Source organism: Nematolebias whitei, chromosome 18 (assembly GCF_014905685.2).
Source record: "Nematolebias whitei isolate Nwh7 chromosome 18, NemWhi1, whole genome shotgun sequence".
Lineage (NCBI taxonomy): Eukaryota > Metazoa > Chordata > Actinopteri > Cyprinodontiformes > Rivulidae > Nematolebias > Nematolebias whitei.
This window is the reverse complement of record NC_056515.1, coordinates 33,413,845-33,430,791: the sequence shown is the minus strand read 5'-3', so window position 1 is coordinate 33,430,791 and position 16,947 is coordinate 33,413,845. Positions and strand designations below refer to the sequence as shown.

Genomic DNA, 16,947 nt, shown 5'->3' with positions numbered 1-16,947 from the left:
TTATCTGATAACCTCTAATAAAGATAAATGCATATACACAGACTGCTGCAGTGAATGCATGAGCACAACAAAACCTAGAAATATGAATTTGAAATGAATTATTTAAAATGTTTCATCAGGATGAAGAACTCTGACATCCAGACTTGTATTGTTGCTCTGTTTAGAACTGCAAAAAAAATTATTCCAATATAAAATAAAAATATGGTTCTCTTGATATGGTCAATTTAAATAAATACATTTTGAATCATTTGAGATGTTCATTAAACCTGAGAGGAAGGCAAACGGCGAGCAGCTGCTTTGTCACCAGTTTTGTTGGAAAATATTTTATCCTCATTTAACTGTATAAAAAAAAAAAAAAGTACAAAAAAGGTGGTTTTATTTTGTTTTCAGCATCATTCCTGCCTATTTCTGATCACACCTCAGTTCAAACCAAAGCCAAGGTCATGATGGAAGTTGGCATAACTCCTAAACTCCCATTAATGTTCTATTCTTGGACTGATCTTGGATCAGTTTTTGTAATCATAATTGCAGCATAGAGGACATGAGACTCAGAGGCTCATTTTTCATCCTTCATTTTTGGACTGCAGGTTTTACTGCCCTCTTTGATTTTTAGAGATTAATTTCATGAACATAGTTAATGAAAATGTACCTATTCTTATAGCTTTATGGCAGATGTTTTGCTGTATTCATTAGCATTTATCTGATAAGGTGAGAATAACTATTTAATTATTAACCTTCCAATAAGAAAAAAAGTAGTTTTGTTGCCATGTTCAGATTGCATCAGTTTAATATTTTGGTATTTTTCAAATAAAACAGATTTTTAAGTCTTTATGAAGCAATGAATAACAAAGACTAGTGTCAAAATCATGTATATGTAGTACAAGACTGACCTCTAGTGGTTATAGTCTGTAATAACATCTTACGGAATGGTTTCATGTTTGGAAGCACCCCAAGATCTGGGTATTCGTTTTATTCAGAACATACTTTTGTCCTATAAAGATTGACCTGTGCTGTTTATTTTAGAAGTGTAAAGAACAACTAAAAGTAGCAGCAACTCATGTTTTCAGTTGTGTCTTGTTTTCATGCTCAGACTGGTATTTACACTGAAAGGGTGCACGCCTTCATTGTTCATTTGGCTGTTATTGCACCTGTTAGACAACATACCGACACCAGATTCCTCTGCTTTCATGCAGACACATAGTACTAAGCAGCTGCATGATGATAAACAGCTTGATTTAAAATATATGTATATTCATGTCAAATATTTGTTGTGGAGCAAGTTTTGAGGATATCCACCTTTAGCATGAACCTTCTCTTTGCAGCCAACTCTGCTCTTTACACTTTTGTTACAAAGAGCTCAGTTTAAAAGTCATGTTGCTATTTTGGTTTGTCCATGACCTCTGGCCTTCCCAGTCTGCCCCACGAGCCCAGCCAAGGCCTGGTTCTATTGGACTGTCTTGTGTGTCCATCAGACATTGGAAGCCTCTCACAGGTGGAAAATAAACAGGCCTGTCTGCTCTTACAGCTGCTATAAAAAGTGTTTTTAGGCTGCGCGAGGCTCACTGTTGGTCAGCCAGTGTGTGAGAGCAGCTTAGAAGGGCTGGGAGCTCTGTGTCTGGTTTAAACGCAACTTTGGGAGAAGCTTTGGGGAAATGGCTGGCGTTCATCGCTTGGTTATCGTCCGACACGGAGAGAGCTCCTGGAACCAAGAGAACCGCTTCTGTGGCTGGTTTGACGCTGACCTCAGTGAGAAGGGCTTGGAGGAGGCCAAGCGTGGAGCGCAGGCCATCAAAGAGGCGGGCATTAAGTTTGACGTGTGCTACACCTCTGTGCTCAAACGGGCCATCAAGACCCTGTGGACCATCATGGAGGGCACGGACCAGATGTGGCTGCCTGTGATCCGTACCTGGCGCCTGAACGAACGTCACTACGGAGGCCTTACCGGCCTCAACAAGGCAGAGACGGCCGAAAAGCACGGCGAGGAGCAGGTGAAGATCTGGCGCCGTTCCTTCGATATCCCACCTCCGCCTATGGATCAGGACCACCCTTACAACAAAATCATCAGTGAGGTAAGATGAACAACGCTCAGTAGAACAAGCTGTTGGTTCAGTCGTAGCAAGAGCGTAACTGAAACGTTGTATTCTACCACCAGTCTCGACGTTACAAGGGCCTGAAGCCCGGTGAGCTTCCTACCTGTGAGTCCCTGAAGGACACCATCGCGCGTGCGCTGCCTTTCTGGAACGACGTCATCGCTCCTGAAATCAAAGCAGGGAAGAACGTTATCATCGCAGCTCACGGCAACAGCCTCCGTGGAATCGTTAAACACTTGGAGGGTAAGCGTTACAACCAGCAGACCGACAAAACTTAAAAAAAGTCTGTTTTAAAAAAAGGTTAATGATAGCCTGGTCAGGATTGAAGTCGTGTTCTGTCATTAATGAGTACTTTATAACGCATGGAGTATTCAAAAAGGGCAGAAATTATCTAATTTGGACCAATGACTAGTCAAATGAGAGCATATTAGTTTGTCACTGTTTTCTCAACTGAATAACCCCCATGTTATGCAATATATTAACCACCCCGATATGTCATTGTGTTAGAAAAAAAATGTTCCGATTAATATAAAAATGTGCTCCCATTTGGTCAACCATTAGTCCAGCCTGGACAACGTCTTCTGCATGACGGAACATTGCTTCAGAAATGGTCTGATTAGTTCTATAGGGCAAGAAGTCTAGAAATATTTGTTTTAAAGCAACCTTGGCTGTATTTGCATACATGGAAGAATGTGAATGATCAGTCAAACACTTGTGACATTCCACTCCATATAAATAGTCTGCAAAGACTCGTGCAGCAGAGCTCAGGGCAAAGGGTTGTGAGCGTGGTTCCTGTTACAGTCGCGACCTTTATGTAGAAAGGTCGTACTTATTCACGGACTGGTCAGACAGGAATATGGGATTTACATTCACTGAGTGGTTTTAAAGGTCAGGCAGAGAAAGTGGGAGGGGTGTCAGGGTAAAAGAGAAACAAGCGCATTGAAGGAACAGTTGTGAACTGTTACTATCTTACCTGTGGTGGATAGCTCTTTGGATTACTTCAGATTAAGCTATAGTTAATTTCTGATCAGGCTGACAAGCATAGATATATTCTGAGCATGATAAAGCCCAGAGCAGATTACTGCATCCTAAAAACAAGCCCAGCATCAAAGATTTTAAAATAGTTTATGCAAATGCTAATTTAGCCATCATTAAATTCACAGTATAGTTGTTTTAATAGAAATATTTGTGTGTTGAAAAATTTACAGCTAGCTGCTGCCACTTTAGAATAACCACATATTTCAATGTAAATAATGTTGCATTGCAAAATAGTCAACAATATAAAGGTTTAAAGAATGGTGGTTGCATGAACCAATATAAACAATATGCATTTTTTTTTCAGATTTGAACTATTTCATGATGACAGCAATGCACTTTAGTGTTGGCCTTTCTCAGGCTAGCAGCGTAACAAATAAACACAAACAATAAAATTGGTATCCTGATACATGCTTGGTAGTTGGCCTTCGCTTGGTTCTTGCTTGTGGAAGGCAAAGCTCTAAAATCACATCAGTGGGGATACTGGTGCTGGTCATAAAATTAGAACATCATAAAAAAGTTTATTTCAGTAATTCCATTCAAAAAGTGAAACTTGAATAATATATTCATTCATTACACACAGACTGATATATTTCAAATGTTTATTTTTTTAATGTTGATGATTATAATTGACATCTAATGAAAACCCCAAATTCAGTATTTCAGAAAATTAGAATATTGTGAAAAGGTTCAATACTGAAGACACGAGGTGCCACACTAATCAGCTAATTAACTCAAAGCATCTGCAAATGGTCTCTCAGTCTGGTTCTGTAGGCTACACAATCATGGGGAAGACTGCTGAAATGACAGTTGTCCAAAATACGACCATTGGCACCTTGCACAAGGAGGGCAAGACACAAACGGCCATTGCTAAAGAGGCTGGCTGCGCACAAAGCTCTGTGTCCAAGCACATTAATGGCGAGGCAAAGGGATGGAAATGATGTGGTAGAGAAAAAGCGTACAAGCAATAGGGATAACTGCACCCTGGCAAGAATGGCGAAACAAAACCCATTCCAAAATGTGGGAGAAATTCAAAAAGGGTGGACTGCATCTGGAGTCAGTGCTCCAAGAACCACCACGCACAGAAATATGCAAGACAAGGGTTTCAGCTGTCGCATTCCTTGTGTCAAGCCACTCTTGAACAAGAGACAGCGTCAGAAGCGTCTTGCCTGGGGCTGCTGCTGAGTGGTCCAAAGTTATGTTCTCTGATTCAAGTAAATTTTGCATTTCCTTTGGAAATCAAGGTCCCAGAGTCTGGAGGAAGAGAGGAGTTGGCCCACTGTGTTTTCTGAGGTCCAAAGTCAATGCAGACATCTAGCAGGAAGTTTTAGAGAACTTCTTGCTTCCTGCTGCTGACCAACTTTATGGAGATGCAGATTTCGTTTTCCAACAGGACTTGGCACCTGCACACAGTGACAAAGTTACCAGTACCTGGTTTAAGGACCATGGTATTCCTGTTCTTAATTGGCCAGTAAACTCTCCTGAACTTAACCCCATAGAAAATCTATGGGGTATTGTGAAGAGGAAGATGTGATAAACCAGACCCAACAATTCAGAAGAGCTGAAGGTCACTATCAGAGCAACCTGGGCTCTCATAACACCTGAGCAGTGCCACAGACTGATCGACTCCATGCCACGCTGCATTGCTGCAGTAATCCAGGAAAAAGGAGCCCCAACTAAGTACTGAGTGCTGTACATGCTCATACATTTCATATTCATACTTTCGATTGGCCAACATTTCTAAAACCCCTTTTTTTTTTAATTGGTCTTAAATAATAATCTAATTTTCTGAGATACTGAATTTGAGTTTTTCATTAGTTGTCAGTTATAATCATCAATATTAAAAGAAATGAACATTTGAAATATATCAGTCTGTGTGTAATGAATGAATATAATATAAAAAGTTTCACTTTTTGAATGGAATTACTGAAATAAATCAACTTTTTCATGATATTCTAATTTTATGACCAGCACCTGTATTTACATGTAAACAAATCATCAAATGAGTTTAAAGATAAACAATTTTAGGAACTTAATGGCAAAAATAGTGATTATATTGAAGGATATTTAACAGAATGAAAGTAGACTGAAATCATTTTTACTTTGGGTGGTATGTTTTGTCGTTGCTTCTTGTGTAAATGTAGGGCTCTAACAGTAACGTAATTACACCAGTTTGATTCACTGGTCCTCCTTTGTCTCGTCCAGGCATGTCTGACGCAGCCATCATGGAGCTGAACCTCCCCACAGGAATCCCAATCGTGTACGAGCTGGATGCAGACCTGAAACCGGTCAAGCCCATGTCTTTCCTCGGCGATGAAGAAACTGTAAAGAAGGCCATGGAGGCCGTGGCTGCCCAGGGCAAAGTCAAGAAGTAAACCAACCTGCCTTGGAGTGCTCCATGAACGGGCAGATAGAGACTTGTACCCCTTTATTCTTCTCGCTTTACCTCTAAGTGCCCATCCTCATATTTCATTCCAAATGGGGAAATGGTTAATGGTTTTTTGGGAGAAGAGCCAGGCCCCGCATTTTACGCAGTCGCACATCACTCAGACCTTTTAAATTGTGGTCGAGCCCTACTTTGTAGAGCTCGCCGCTCACAACCAATAAAGAAGTCATGTTTTTACGTGTGGGCCTGTGCCTGGTTCATTTTTCTCCGTGTCCACTCACATCCCTTACTCTGGTTTTTCTTTCGTTCCAAAAACACACCGTCATCTTTATTTCATGCACCCACTCTTCTTCAGCACTCATTTAGAAATCAGTGGTTTCAGCGAAGTGCAAAGGTGCTGTGAAATCTAATCCTGGTGGAGCAGAGAGGAGGAGGCGATGGAGAGAGAGAGGGAGAGAGATGCAGTCTGGAGGAGAAGTCAGTGGGTTCATCCTGGCAGCACTCCCCTGATGCAGGAAACAGTCTGCTGGCTCGTCACTGTAATCAGACCACAATAAGAAATACGCAAACATAAACTAGATATCATACAAAAAGTAACACCTGATCTGTGCTTGTATAAACTTAGACAAGTGACAATGGAGAATAAAAACGAGTGCAGATGATCCACATATTGGATGTAAACCAATAACTGATTACCTTTTAATTCAACATTGCTGACACAGCTAATCAACTTTAGTCCACACAACCCACGTCCGTGTAAAATATATATAAAGCTAAGCTGAAATCTGGTGTGGTAGTAGCTGGGAGTCCTCATCACATACCAACAGATCTCGTGACATATCGACACTGTGCAGAACATTATTTAGAAGGTTTGATAAAATGGCATCAGCTCCATAGTTTATCACAAAATGTTCTTTGGTAAACTTGTGAAAAGGTGGAGGGTGATATGCATTCAAGTGTAGAAATGTTCCGCAGATGTTGGACGATGCTTCTATGTGAAACGAGAATTACTGGCGAGCATGGAAGTAGTTGAGAATTAAAAGCCGAGTGCTCCAAGAAGGTGGGCCTGTGATCAAGAGGTCGCTGGTTCAAATCCATTACAAGAAAACATTCAGTGGGAAAGGAAAGGTGATTCATATCATCTGCCTCCACCCTCATTTGCACCACTCTGGGCCCTTGAGCAAGAACCCCTCCCCACTAATCTGCTACCACAGCTCAGTGGTCGTCAAGAATGGCATCCTGGGTAAAAACGATTGCAAAATCCTCATGCGAGTTCACTCACTGCAGTGACCCTTAAATAGGCGATAAAACGATAAAACATTTGTATCAATCTTTATTCATGTAAACATAAAAAAGCCGTTTCACTGCTGCAAATGGCAGAGGTGGTATAGCACAATGGGTCAGTGGTTAGCATCATTGCCTCACAGCAAGAAGGTCCTGGGTTCAATCCCTGGTTGGACATGGGGTCTTTCTGCGTGGGTTTTCTCCGGGTACTCTAGTTTCCTCCCATAGTACAAAAACATGCATGTTAGGCTGCGTTCAAGCCCAGGTCTCCCTTGTAAAGAGATCTGTGATCTCAGTGGGATTTACCGGGTTAAATAACAGTTAATAAATAGTTGAACTCCTGGAATACAAGTCATCATACAGGGACATTGCTTCCCTGCAACAGATTTTCTTGTTCAACTTAGACCTCGTATTTTTTTTAAGGCATTTGTTTTTTTTATTTGATTTTTAAACTGTTAAAAGCAATGTTTATATTCAATATCGAAGACGTCCTGCTGATTCAACTGGCTTGGGGGAAATTAAAAACACACCAACAAAAGATCAGAATCTCTGGGATACTCGTTAGTATCAATAAACAAGTCAACATGTATTTCAGCCAGTTTCAGAGGACTTTCTGCAAGACAATGCACCACATACAGATGCTAAAAGCAAATTTAATTGCTGTTAGCTAGCCCTTACACTCAATTAAGCATTAAAATAAGTCCAAATGGCTTTATGCTCCACTATTCATAGTTTACACCTGCATTAAAACAGTTCTATGAAAAATGCAAACTTACAAGAGAATAAAAGTGCTTACTTAAAAAGTACGTTTGTGTTTTTTTTGCTTACAACTGTTTTTTGATAAAACACTGAATCATGTATGGCGACATTTACAAAATGTTTCTTTGACATGGTTAGAAATGTATATTTAGTTTAATACCATGCAATATTACATTAGGATTGTTAAAAAGAAAGACGCACAGAAAAACAAAATTCATACAAGTGTGAATATGTGGCCTCATATTGCAACAGTGCCACCTGCTGGTTAACAGAGATCATACTATTAAAATCAAACATGTTCAACTAAATCTAAGTACAAATGTAAGTATAAATCTAAATCCAAGTATTGAAAAAATGACCAACTATGCTAAGTAGAAGCCCTAAAATCTAAATAAACTTTGACTAAATGGTTTTATGTTCCAGTATTTCCTTATCATTTGGTATAAATGCCCATTGAACAGCCACAGTCGGTCATATTGTAACGCTGTATTTCACATTTCCTGTTCGAGGTAAAAACAACAGCTTTATCTCCATCCTTCTAAAATAGGTTCATAAAGGTAACAAACAATATAAATTAGTAAGAAATGTTTCCCAAACAGCAGAGGCTTTGAAATGAATCAGAAATGTTTGGTTCTGCCCGTGTTCTTCCAGGTCCAGCAGCTCAGTCAAGGCTTTAACGGAGGTGGAGTTTCATTTTTTGTAGTTTTAGGACTGGATTGTTTCCTGAAGGGCTTGAAAACCTTTGGAAGAGACACCACCTTGTAAGGGTTTTTCTTGTAAGAAACTGCTTTTTGGGTTTCTTCTTTGGACTCGACCACATACTCCGCAGCACTTGTGACATTCTTTTCTATGTTGTTGATCAACTCCCCCTGGTGGAAAGAAAACAGAATTATCACAAATTACGTTGAGAGTTCGGTTTTTCCAATCACATCTGTACTCATGAAGATAATTTATACTGAAAATATATTTTTTTACCTGAATTTCCAACAGCGTGGCCGTGTCAGCAAATATCTCATGCAGCTCTTTGATGCTGCATTCGAGGCTGACGATGTCCTGGTGACGACTTTCAATCTCAGTCAGAGCCTGACTTGAGACGCGTGTGTCAGAGGTAATCTTTAAAGTGCAATAAAAACACTTTAATCATCATTTGTTACTAAACAATCCATACAAATCTGATTGATGCAACTAATTATAGATTATATTTTTGGATGCAAAGCAGAACGTTTACCAACATCAGATATGAAGATGGTCAGATTGTCCCTTTGCAGCATCTCCTCCAGTTCATCATCTGTTGTCACTTTATCCACTGAAAGAGACAAATTAATTTAACTATTGAAGATGAGCTGAGATTAATGATCTGTAAACAAGACAAATAGAAAATTGCATTTCCTATGAAAATGCAGTGTGAATGCTTATTGCAGAAAAACTTGCTGAAAAACAGCTAAAATTATCTAAAAAAAAAAAGTTCTCTCTCTCTCTCTCTCTCTCTCTCTCATATATATATAAAATTCTAGCTGAAATGAAGAACTATCCTAAAGTAGCAGAAGAAGGCAGAAAGAACATGTTAGTTGAATTAGATTTAAATAAGCAGAAATGAGCACATAAATTAGGAAATCAGCTAAAAAAAAAATTGCTGAAAAGTAACTGAAAAGGCAAAAAGAAGCTTAAAATTCCAGAAGGAAGTGGAAAAAATTGAAATTAACTAAACAAATGTGGAAATAGCTGAAAAAGCTAAAATTAGCATAGAAAAGCTAAATAGTAGCTGAAAGAGCAGAAAAAGGTTAAAGGAGCAAAACAATCTGAACTTGGCATAAATAAGTTAATTAGGCTGAAAGTAGCAGAAAATTAAATGAAAAACTTGAATTTATCTGAAAACAGCTGAAATTAGCTAAAATGTTTAAAAGGTAGCTGAAAATGTAGAACAAGCTGAAATCAGCATAAGAAAGCTGAAAGAGCAAAGTTTCCCAATTAAGGTGAAAAACGCCAAAATGAGCACAAAAAAGTGGAAATAATCTGAAAATGCTGAAATGAGTGAAAAACAGCTGAAAAGTAGCTAAAACAGCAGAAAGTAGCTTACATTACCAGATGGAAATGAAGAGAGCACATTTTTGCTGAATTAGGCTGAAAAAAGTTTGAATAAATGCAAAAAATCTGGAATTAGCTGAAAAAGCTAAAATTAGCATAAAAACAGCTAAATAGTAGCTGAAATAGCAGAAAATGCTGAAATTTACAGAGATGAGCTGAAAGGAGCACAGCAAGCTGAAATTAGCAGAAATACATTAGACGAAGCACCAAAATAGTGTAGTTAGCAGAAATAATCTGAAAGGAACACAAAACAGCTGAAATTAGTTGAAAGCAGCTGAAAAACAAGTTTAAATTTGCACAAGGAAGCTGAAAGAAGTTCAACCAGAACAAAATATGAAAGGAGCAATCCAAGGTTGTAAACAGATCAAAAGATTTGAAGGATGTAAAATGAGCTCAATTCATTTCTTAGAGGAAAAAAAAAAGTGTCAAAAGGCTAAATATTTCAAAAAGCTAAAGTTGCACCAATACAAAAAGTCATAGCACCCTTCTCCTGAACGAGCTGAATGTTTTGATTTATGATTTTTTAAAATAGCACAAAAATGTGGAACGAGAAAGATGCCGAAAGATATACGGGGGGAAAAAATAAATAAATAAAAGGACCACAATAGTGTGAATACTTCATAAACATTCACACAACAATAAAAACAGGATATGTGACACAGCCATTTACAGACAGAAGACCATTCAGGACAAAGTAGAAGCTTTATTCAAATACAGTTCAAATATACGTGTAATACCGGAGTGACTTCAGCTAGACTGCAGCACAATCCGCCTGATTCAACCCACAACAATCGTGTGAACATGTTACACAGAAAGAACCTCAGAGTTCACACGATAAATCAACAACTAGGCTTTAAAACACACAAAGCAGTAGACTTAAGTAATTTCTGGTTTTAAATAAACTAGTGGTATTTTACTATAAAAATTTCTATTTCAGCAAATGTGTGTAGTTGTGGATTACCAGACAAAATGAAAACTAATGCAGAGCTACAGCCAGACAATATAACTAACATTTGAACTCGAGTTAAACAAGAGACCATTAAAAAAAAAAAAAAAAAGACTATAAACTCTGCAAAGTTAACACCAATCTCCTCTGACCTAGAACTTCAACGCTCTTCAGAGTGAAGTTATCCAATTCTTCTTAAATTACGGTTTCTGAACCCTTGACAAGAGACTTTCTTTTTCCTGTCTGTATACCCCCCCTCTCTCCTGATGTATAAACTCTGAGCTCAGAGGATGGGGGGTATGTATGGGGGTATGTATGGGCGGTATGTATGGGCAGTATGTATGGGGGTATGTATGGGGGTATGTATGGGCGGTATGTATGGGCGGTATGTATGGGGGTATGTATGGGGGTATGTATGGGCGGTATGTATGGGCGGTATGTATGGGCGGTATGTATGGGCGGTATGTATGGGCAGTATGTATGGGGGGTATGTATGGGGGGTATGCGTCAGCGTCTGACAGAAACAAGGCTCCCACTGAATTTGAAGCAGGTTGTTCTCGGTAGTCTCAACTTAAGACGTCTCACGTGAGATGACATGCAAGGCATCAAGAATATTCAAGTTATCAGCCTGACTTTTTTGAAGAACGTTGTGTTAGTCAATGAAATGATGTAAAATTAAAACATTTCCTCTATGATTTGCTGGTTATCTGAACATAAAAGCATCATCTCAGCTGTTTGGAGAATTAAAAGTGTTTAGATTTATTGTTCGAATACAATTACTGTGGTGTTTATTATGTTGCTTTAACACATAACTGTTCATTCACAGATCACTGAAATTATAATCGGGGAAAATATGCTTAAGATTTGTTTAAAACGGGTTTTCAGCAACTCACCGATCTCCAGCTGTCTCTGAATTTTCGCTTTGCATTTTTCTCGAAAGGAGACCTGAGCCTTATGGTGACCCCTCATGACTTCAGCAAACCAGCGGGTCAGGTGTGAGTGCTGGTAGGAGAGAGTCAGCAGAATTTCTAATCAAATTATTGAGCCAAGGAAAATAACCCAGCCATTTAAACATCAAGAGACAGAACAGTTTGACAGATTTGCAGCAGCATTGTGAGTGTATTTCTGAACTGCATGATGGTTGAATATTCAAACTGCACAACTTGTCTCTGTGGCTCTGCTGCAGAAACTAGTACCTGCTGATTTCTACAAAGCAATTTGTTAGCTATAGCCTCAACCACAGTGTACTCCATGGTTGATATGATTTGAAAGGCAAAGACCAGTGACTAAGGGTAACTTGAGACAAGTTGCATGCAATGGTTAAAAAAAACAAAACAAACAAAAAAAACATATCCGGTACTTTTATTTAGTCGTGCATAACGCTAACAGCTTGCTCCTTGAAAACTTAGTGAGGTATTGAGAAACACCTGAATCATAAAAAAATAAACTAATTTAAAAACTAGAGCACCAACCCCCAACCTTTGGTGCATCATGGACCACTTTCATACAAAACTTTGCCACAGACTTGTAGCGAAAAATGTATTTAGCAAACTTTGTTTTTACCAATTTCTGCAGAAGCTTGTACTAAAGTCCGACCGAGATATTGGTAGGGCTGATATTTTAGGCCAGTATAGGCATTTGGGAACCCATCGGTATTTGTGATAATTGGCCATTGTGCGCCAATAAACATTTCTAATTTTCACCCATAAAATGTTGGGAACGAGCCGTGTCCTTACTTGCATATGGAGTAATTGTACAACCTATCCAGCAGAGGGTGCATGAAGACTATTTTCAAGTCATGGCCATGCTGCAAATGACACGTCACAGCCGAAGCAGGGAACTAAATACTGTGTAGCCTATTTTGCTGAACAGAGCATGGTAAAGTTTATTGTAACTGATCTGTAAAATTTAATATATATATATATATATATATATATCTTTAATCCTCCAACCCATTTGTCATTAGCTGTGCCTCTCAAGTTAGCAAGGTAATGTTTAGATAATCTGGCATTGACAAGTGCCTTGTACAACTTGATCCTAAACAATGAATCTAATGCAGTGGTAAAATATATATCAGTGTTAGTTAGGCCTGTCACGATAACAAATTTTGCTGGGCGATTAATTGTCTCAGAAATTATTGCGATAAATGATAATGTTGGAAATTTGACAATAATTAGTAATTATTGTGAAATTTAAAAAGACATGTTTTGTGTGTAGTACCTTTTTTCAATCACTGGATGGCAGAAAAACACTGAACTGAAGGATGGATAGTGAGGGAGCGAGCAGCGTGTCTCTTTAAGAAAAATGAGAGGGAGGCCCCTTGACATGACACGGGCTGTCTCTCTTCAGTTCTCAAAATGTCAATTGCTCGGTGTGGTTTGAGCTCTTTAGCATAGCACTTTTCACACAAAGCTATTAATAATGTTTTATTTTTTATTAAATCCGTAAACAAGTTCTCAGCTTCTTTTTGTAGAGAAAAAAAAAAACTTTTTACATGAAGGCACAGGTTCCAACCATGAATTATGGAGCTTCGACAAGACAGAGGGTTTTTTTCCCCCCCCCAAGGTCAGCCTGTTAGCTTAGCTCGTAGCTTAGCTGATTTTAATGAACCAAAAATGCAATTTTAGATGGTTAAAACAGATTTTAAAGAGACAAGAGTAAGGGAGGGGGCAGGGAAGAACAGAGTTGAGCTTTTTGTCATCCAGTGTCTTCAGAAAGAGAAAGACACGAAGAAACGATAAAGCCGATAAATGAAAATGAGGTTGATAATTTTAATTTATCATGAAATTAACTGAATAATTGTTTATCGCGACAGGCCTAGTGTTAGTAGCATTATCTTTGTTGTCATCAATGAAATGCATCGTTCAAAATATTTACTTCTCTGCAAAGAAAAAAAAAACAATGTCGATGTGGTCAACACTAATTAGACCTTCACCTTAGGTGACTAACTGTTTAAACGATGAACAGGGAAGGGCGTTTGTTTAATGTATATTTTTGTAACACACTTAACTTTATGGTGAATAGTGGAGGATAGAAAACGATAGGAAGACTGCTTCAAAACTTAAAGTGTTAAAACGGGTTTAAAAGTAGTAGTTACAGACCTGATTCCTCTGAATACGATGGATTACTGAGACACACGTACTGTTGTCATCTGCTGGCAAGTTTATCTGCATTACTGAAAATGCACAAAGCAGATCGAATATAAATGCAAAGTACCAAATAACTCAAAAATATCATATAGTAAAACTGTTATGTAATCTGCACTAGGCAAAGTTGAGTAAAATGAGCAAAATGTTCAGAGACTTGTATTTATTTAGATTTTTAAACAGCTGATGAGCAGCAGCAACATTCTGTATTTCCCCTTTTAAGCATTTGCAAATCAAATCGTGCTTTACAAGCTCCTAGCTGCACAACTGATATTTGAGGAAGTCTGACGTGCTTCACTGTTGCACCTCTTTGTCTAAAACCACCATAAACAAGGGCAGATATGACTACATTTACCATTTATTAAAACCAATTAAAAAAAAAACCAGTTTGCTCCACCTACATTTTAACATGGCTCTGACCAGGTTGGCGTTTGTTTTGGTCTCGTTGTTCAGCAGCTCCAGCTTACCTTTGTTTTCTGAAAACAAAACATTAAGTTTACTTCGGAGAAGACAAGTTTAGTTAACAGAGTGGAAGTTAAACGTGGCACCAAAAGGTTTATGGTAATTGTGTTGCCTTAATGACTAAATGAGAGATTCAAGCTTAGTCCAGATTTTCAAATGTGACTGTTTTTCCAACTTAAATTATCAGATTATTTTTGCTCAAAGGTTATGCCATATATGCCACATCTATTACGCATCACCGCTGACAACCCGGAAATGTGGACCGGTGTGCCAAAAATCGATTGGATGCCAAATAGGAGCATGCACGGGAGGACTTTAACAAGAATTTATCAAGACTAACAATTAAAAACAATTATTTGTTTGCTTGAACTTATAGTAAAGGTGTGTTTCAGTCTAACTTTTCCTTAATAAATGCACTTCAATGGTCAAATTAGCTGCATTTCATCGGGGTGACGCAGCAAAATTAAGATGATTTTGCTCCAGGCGAGCTGGACGAAGGTGGCAGGCTAAGGCAAGCCGATTGTGTCATTAATAGACACAACGGCATGCCATACTACTCGAGTGCCATCTAGCGGCTGAAAATGGTAGTGTTAAATATTTTCAGTCAGAATGAATGAAAACCGTCATATCTCAGCCAAAAATCAGTTTATAAATATGGGAAAAAAATCCATAAATACGTTGAGCTTATAAGTTGCAGGGCATGCATAACATATAGGCCGAAAAATACGGTAAGTTTAGAAATGTTTATGTACGCAACATGTCCTGAAATATGACCTTGCATGTAAAATGCTACATATAAATCTTCATCTGCCGTAAAATGTGGTTCTTTTGAGTCAACATCAGAGAACGAGAGAATTGCTCCAATACCATGACAAACTCCATACAACACAACACAAGCCCTTTATAAACAATTGTATATTTGTCAAGGGCTGTTGAGCATTTTTCTGTTTCTGTTGCTCTGTTTGGTTTATGCATCCCTAAAGAACAGACAAATATTTAAAAAGGTTTCAGGACAACGAAGGAGAAATCCAGTCTTTACACAATCTAGATCAGTGAGACCCAACCCTGATCCCTGAGGAACACCATTCTTCATGTTTGAGTTGTTCCTCTATTCCAACCCGCCTTACGTTCGGCAGAAGCCTGTTAATCACTTTTCATTCAATTCAAGTGTGTTCACAACTACAAATATGCAGGATGGTGTTCCTCAGGGACCAGGGTTGGGAAACATTGATCTAGATCGCACCGGTACCTGAAGTATGTTCCAACAGATATTACCTTTTTCTTGGTTTGAAGAAGAGAGGATGGTGCCTTGTCTCCTCTCCACTTCCTCTGTTTGACAGGAGATTTTTTCAATGAGCCTTCTCACCTCGCCCACCTACACAAACAAATGTATTTACATGAATACACCCTGCAGAACATCTGGTCTGACATTACATCCATGGCATCTTTGTTGTGAGAAATATCAGTTTCCAGTAAAACGGCAATAGTTCAACTGATTAACCATCAAAGTCCATGCTCAATAATTCAGGTATACAATCAACTTGAGCATGGACTTTGTTGTTGGATCAACTGATTAAATGTTGGATGGCAACAACAACCTATCGACATTCTCCAACAAAAAAAGTAGCTATAACTCACAGATACAGAGCTGAAATGTGATGTGGTAGTAGATGAGTCATTCACAACACATTTGCTTAACATCATTCCGAGCTTTGACCAAACATCTATAACTGCATCCTTTCCTTAAGATAATTTTTGTTTAAAACTTTGGCATAAAATGTACCTCGTGTTATGCATTACATACCTACTTTTATTTATTTAGTCTTTTTTTTTTAATCAATGTTTATGACATCATAAACCACATGGGAAGAACAAAGGCTATTTTAACTGTATTTAAACTACCTGAAGATGCTATTTCCATCATGATCATTTATTTTTAACGAGTGCTCTTTAAGTGATACATCATATGAACAAAGCTGCCGGTTTTGAGGACAACAATGGGAACAACATCACGAGATTTTACCGTTTTGAAAAAATCCTCCATGTTTGATGAATGTGTCATAGTATCCAGCTGCTGCAGGTAGGAGAGAAGCATTACTTTGTTTAGTGCACCTATTCCAGATAAACACTTCTTTCTACGTTGGATGCAAATAAAGACCGTTTCAATTTAAAAGATTAGAATCGAAAAACAAAGAAATACACTCCGCAATTAATGCTGTTAAGGCACGACCTCACCTGTTTGCTTTGTCCTCCGGTGAAGTGACGTCATCGAGCGCACCTCTTAAAGGGCGAGGTCACGCATGCGCGTTACCGTCAAACGCTAGTTTGGTTTAAAACAAACAAAAAAAAAAACAAGGCTGAGCTGAGCCACCTGCTTCTGTCACTACAGCCTCCTAGAACAGGCTACAATAAACTTCGCAATAAGTTATCAGTACAAAATGTAAAAAATAAATGGTCAACAAAGCAAGATAATTTACGCAACTTGAAAACTGACCAATCAGACGACTGGGAAAAGTCCCCATCGCCTGTACGTGAACTCACGAGGGACAAAAAGTTGAGTTTGAAGCGATTATGGAGTTGCGTATGTTTAACATTTGCACAATATAGTTTAACATGTACATATTTTTTAAATATCTAGATTTGAATATTACTTTTTTATCTATTTAATGAAATAAATTAGATCCCATTGTGTAATTTACTGAATATACAGAGGCTACTTTCAGTTAGAAGACTTGAAATATATATATATATATA

General features: G+C 38.3%; 2 protein-coding genes across 3 annotated transcripts; one reads left to right on the top strand and one right to left on the bottom strand.

The window, feature by feature from the left end:
- The first annotated feature begins 1,532 nt into the window (after positions 1 to 1,532).
- pgam2 (phosphoglycerate mutase 2 (muscle)) lies at positions 1,533 to 5,748 on the top strand. Its single transcript, XM_037692312.1, has 3 exons — positions 1,533 to 2,069; positions 2,153 to 2,333; positions 5,331 to 5,748. Exons 1-3 carry the CDS (start codon positions 1,653 to 1,655, stop codon positions 5,498 to 5,500), a joined length of 768 nt encoding a protein of 255 aa, XP_037548240.1. The 5' UTR covers positions 1,533 to 1,652; the 3' UTR covers positions 5,501 to 5,748.
- Positions 5,749 to 7,818: 2,070 nt separating this feature from the next.
- On the bottom strand, positions 7,819 to 16,480 carry LOC119424334 (syntaxin-2). 2 transcript variants are annotated; one of them, XM_037691798.1, is made up of 9 exons: positions 16,429 to 16,480; positions 16,217 to 16,267; positions 15,469 to 15,568; positions 14,133 to 14,207; positions 13,687 to 13,760; positions 11,479 to 11,587; positions 8,787 to 8,860; positions 8,530 to 8,667; positions 7,819 to 8,423 (listed from the first exon to the last, which is right to left on the bottom strand). In XM_037691798.1, exons 2-9 carry the CDS (start codon positions 16,253 to 16,255, stop codon positions 8,220 to 8,222), a joined length of 813 nt encoding a protein of 270 aa, XP_037547726.1. In that variant the 5' UTR covers positions 16,256 to 16,267; positions 16,429 to 16,480; the 3' UTR covers positions 7,819 to 8,219. The 2 variants fall into 2 exon arrangements, with proteins under 2 accessions (XP_037547726.1, XP_037547727.1); XM_037691799.1 differs by having other exon boundaries at positions 14,199 to 14,207.
- Positions 16,481 to 16,947: the final 467 nt, after the last annotated feature.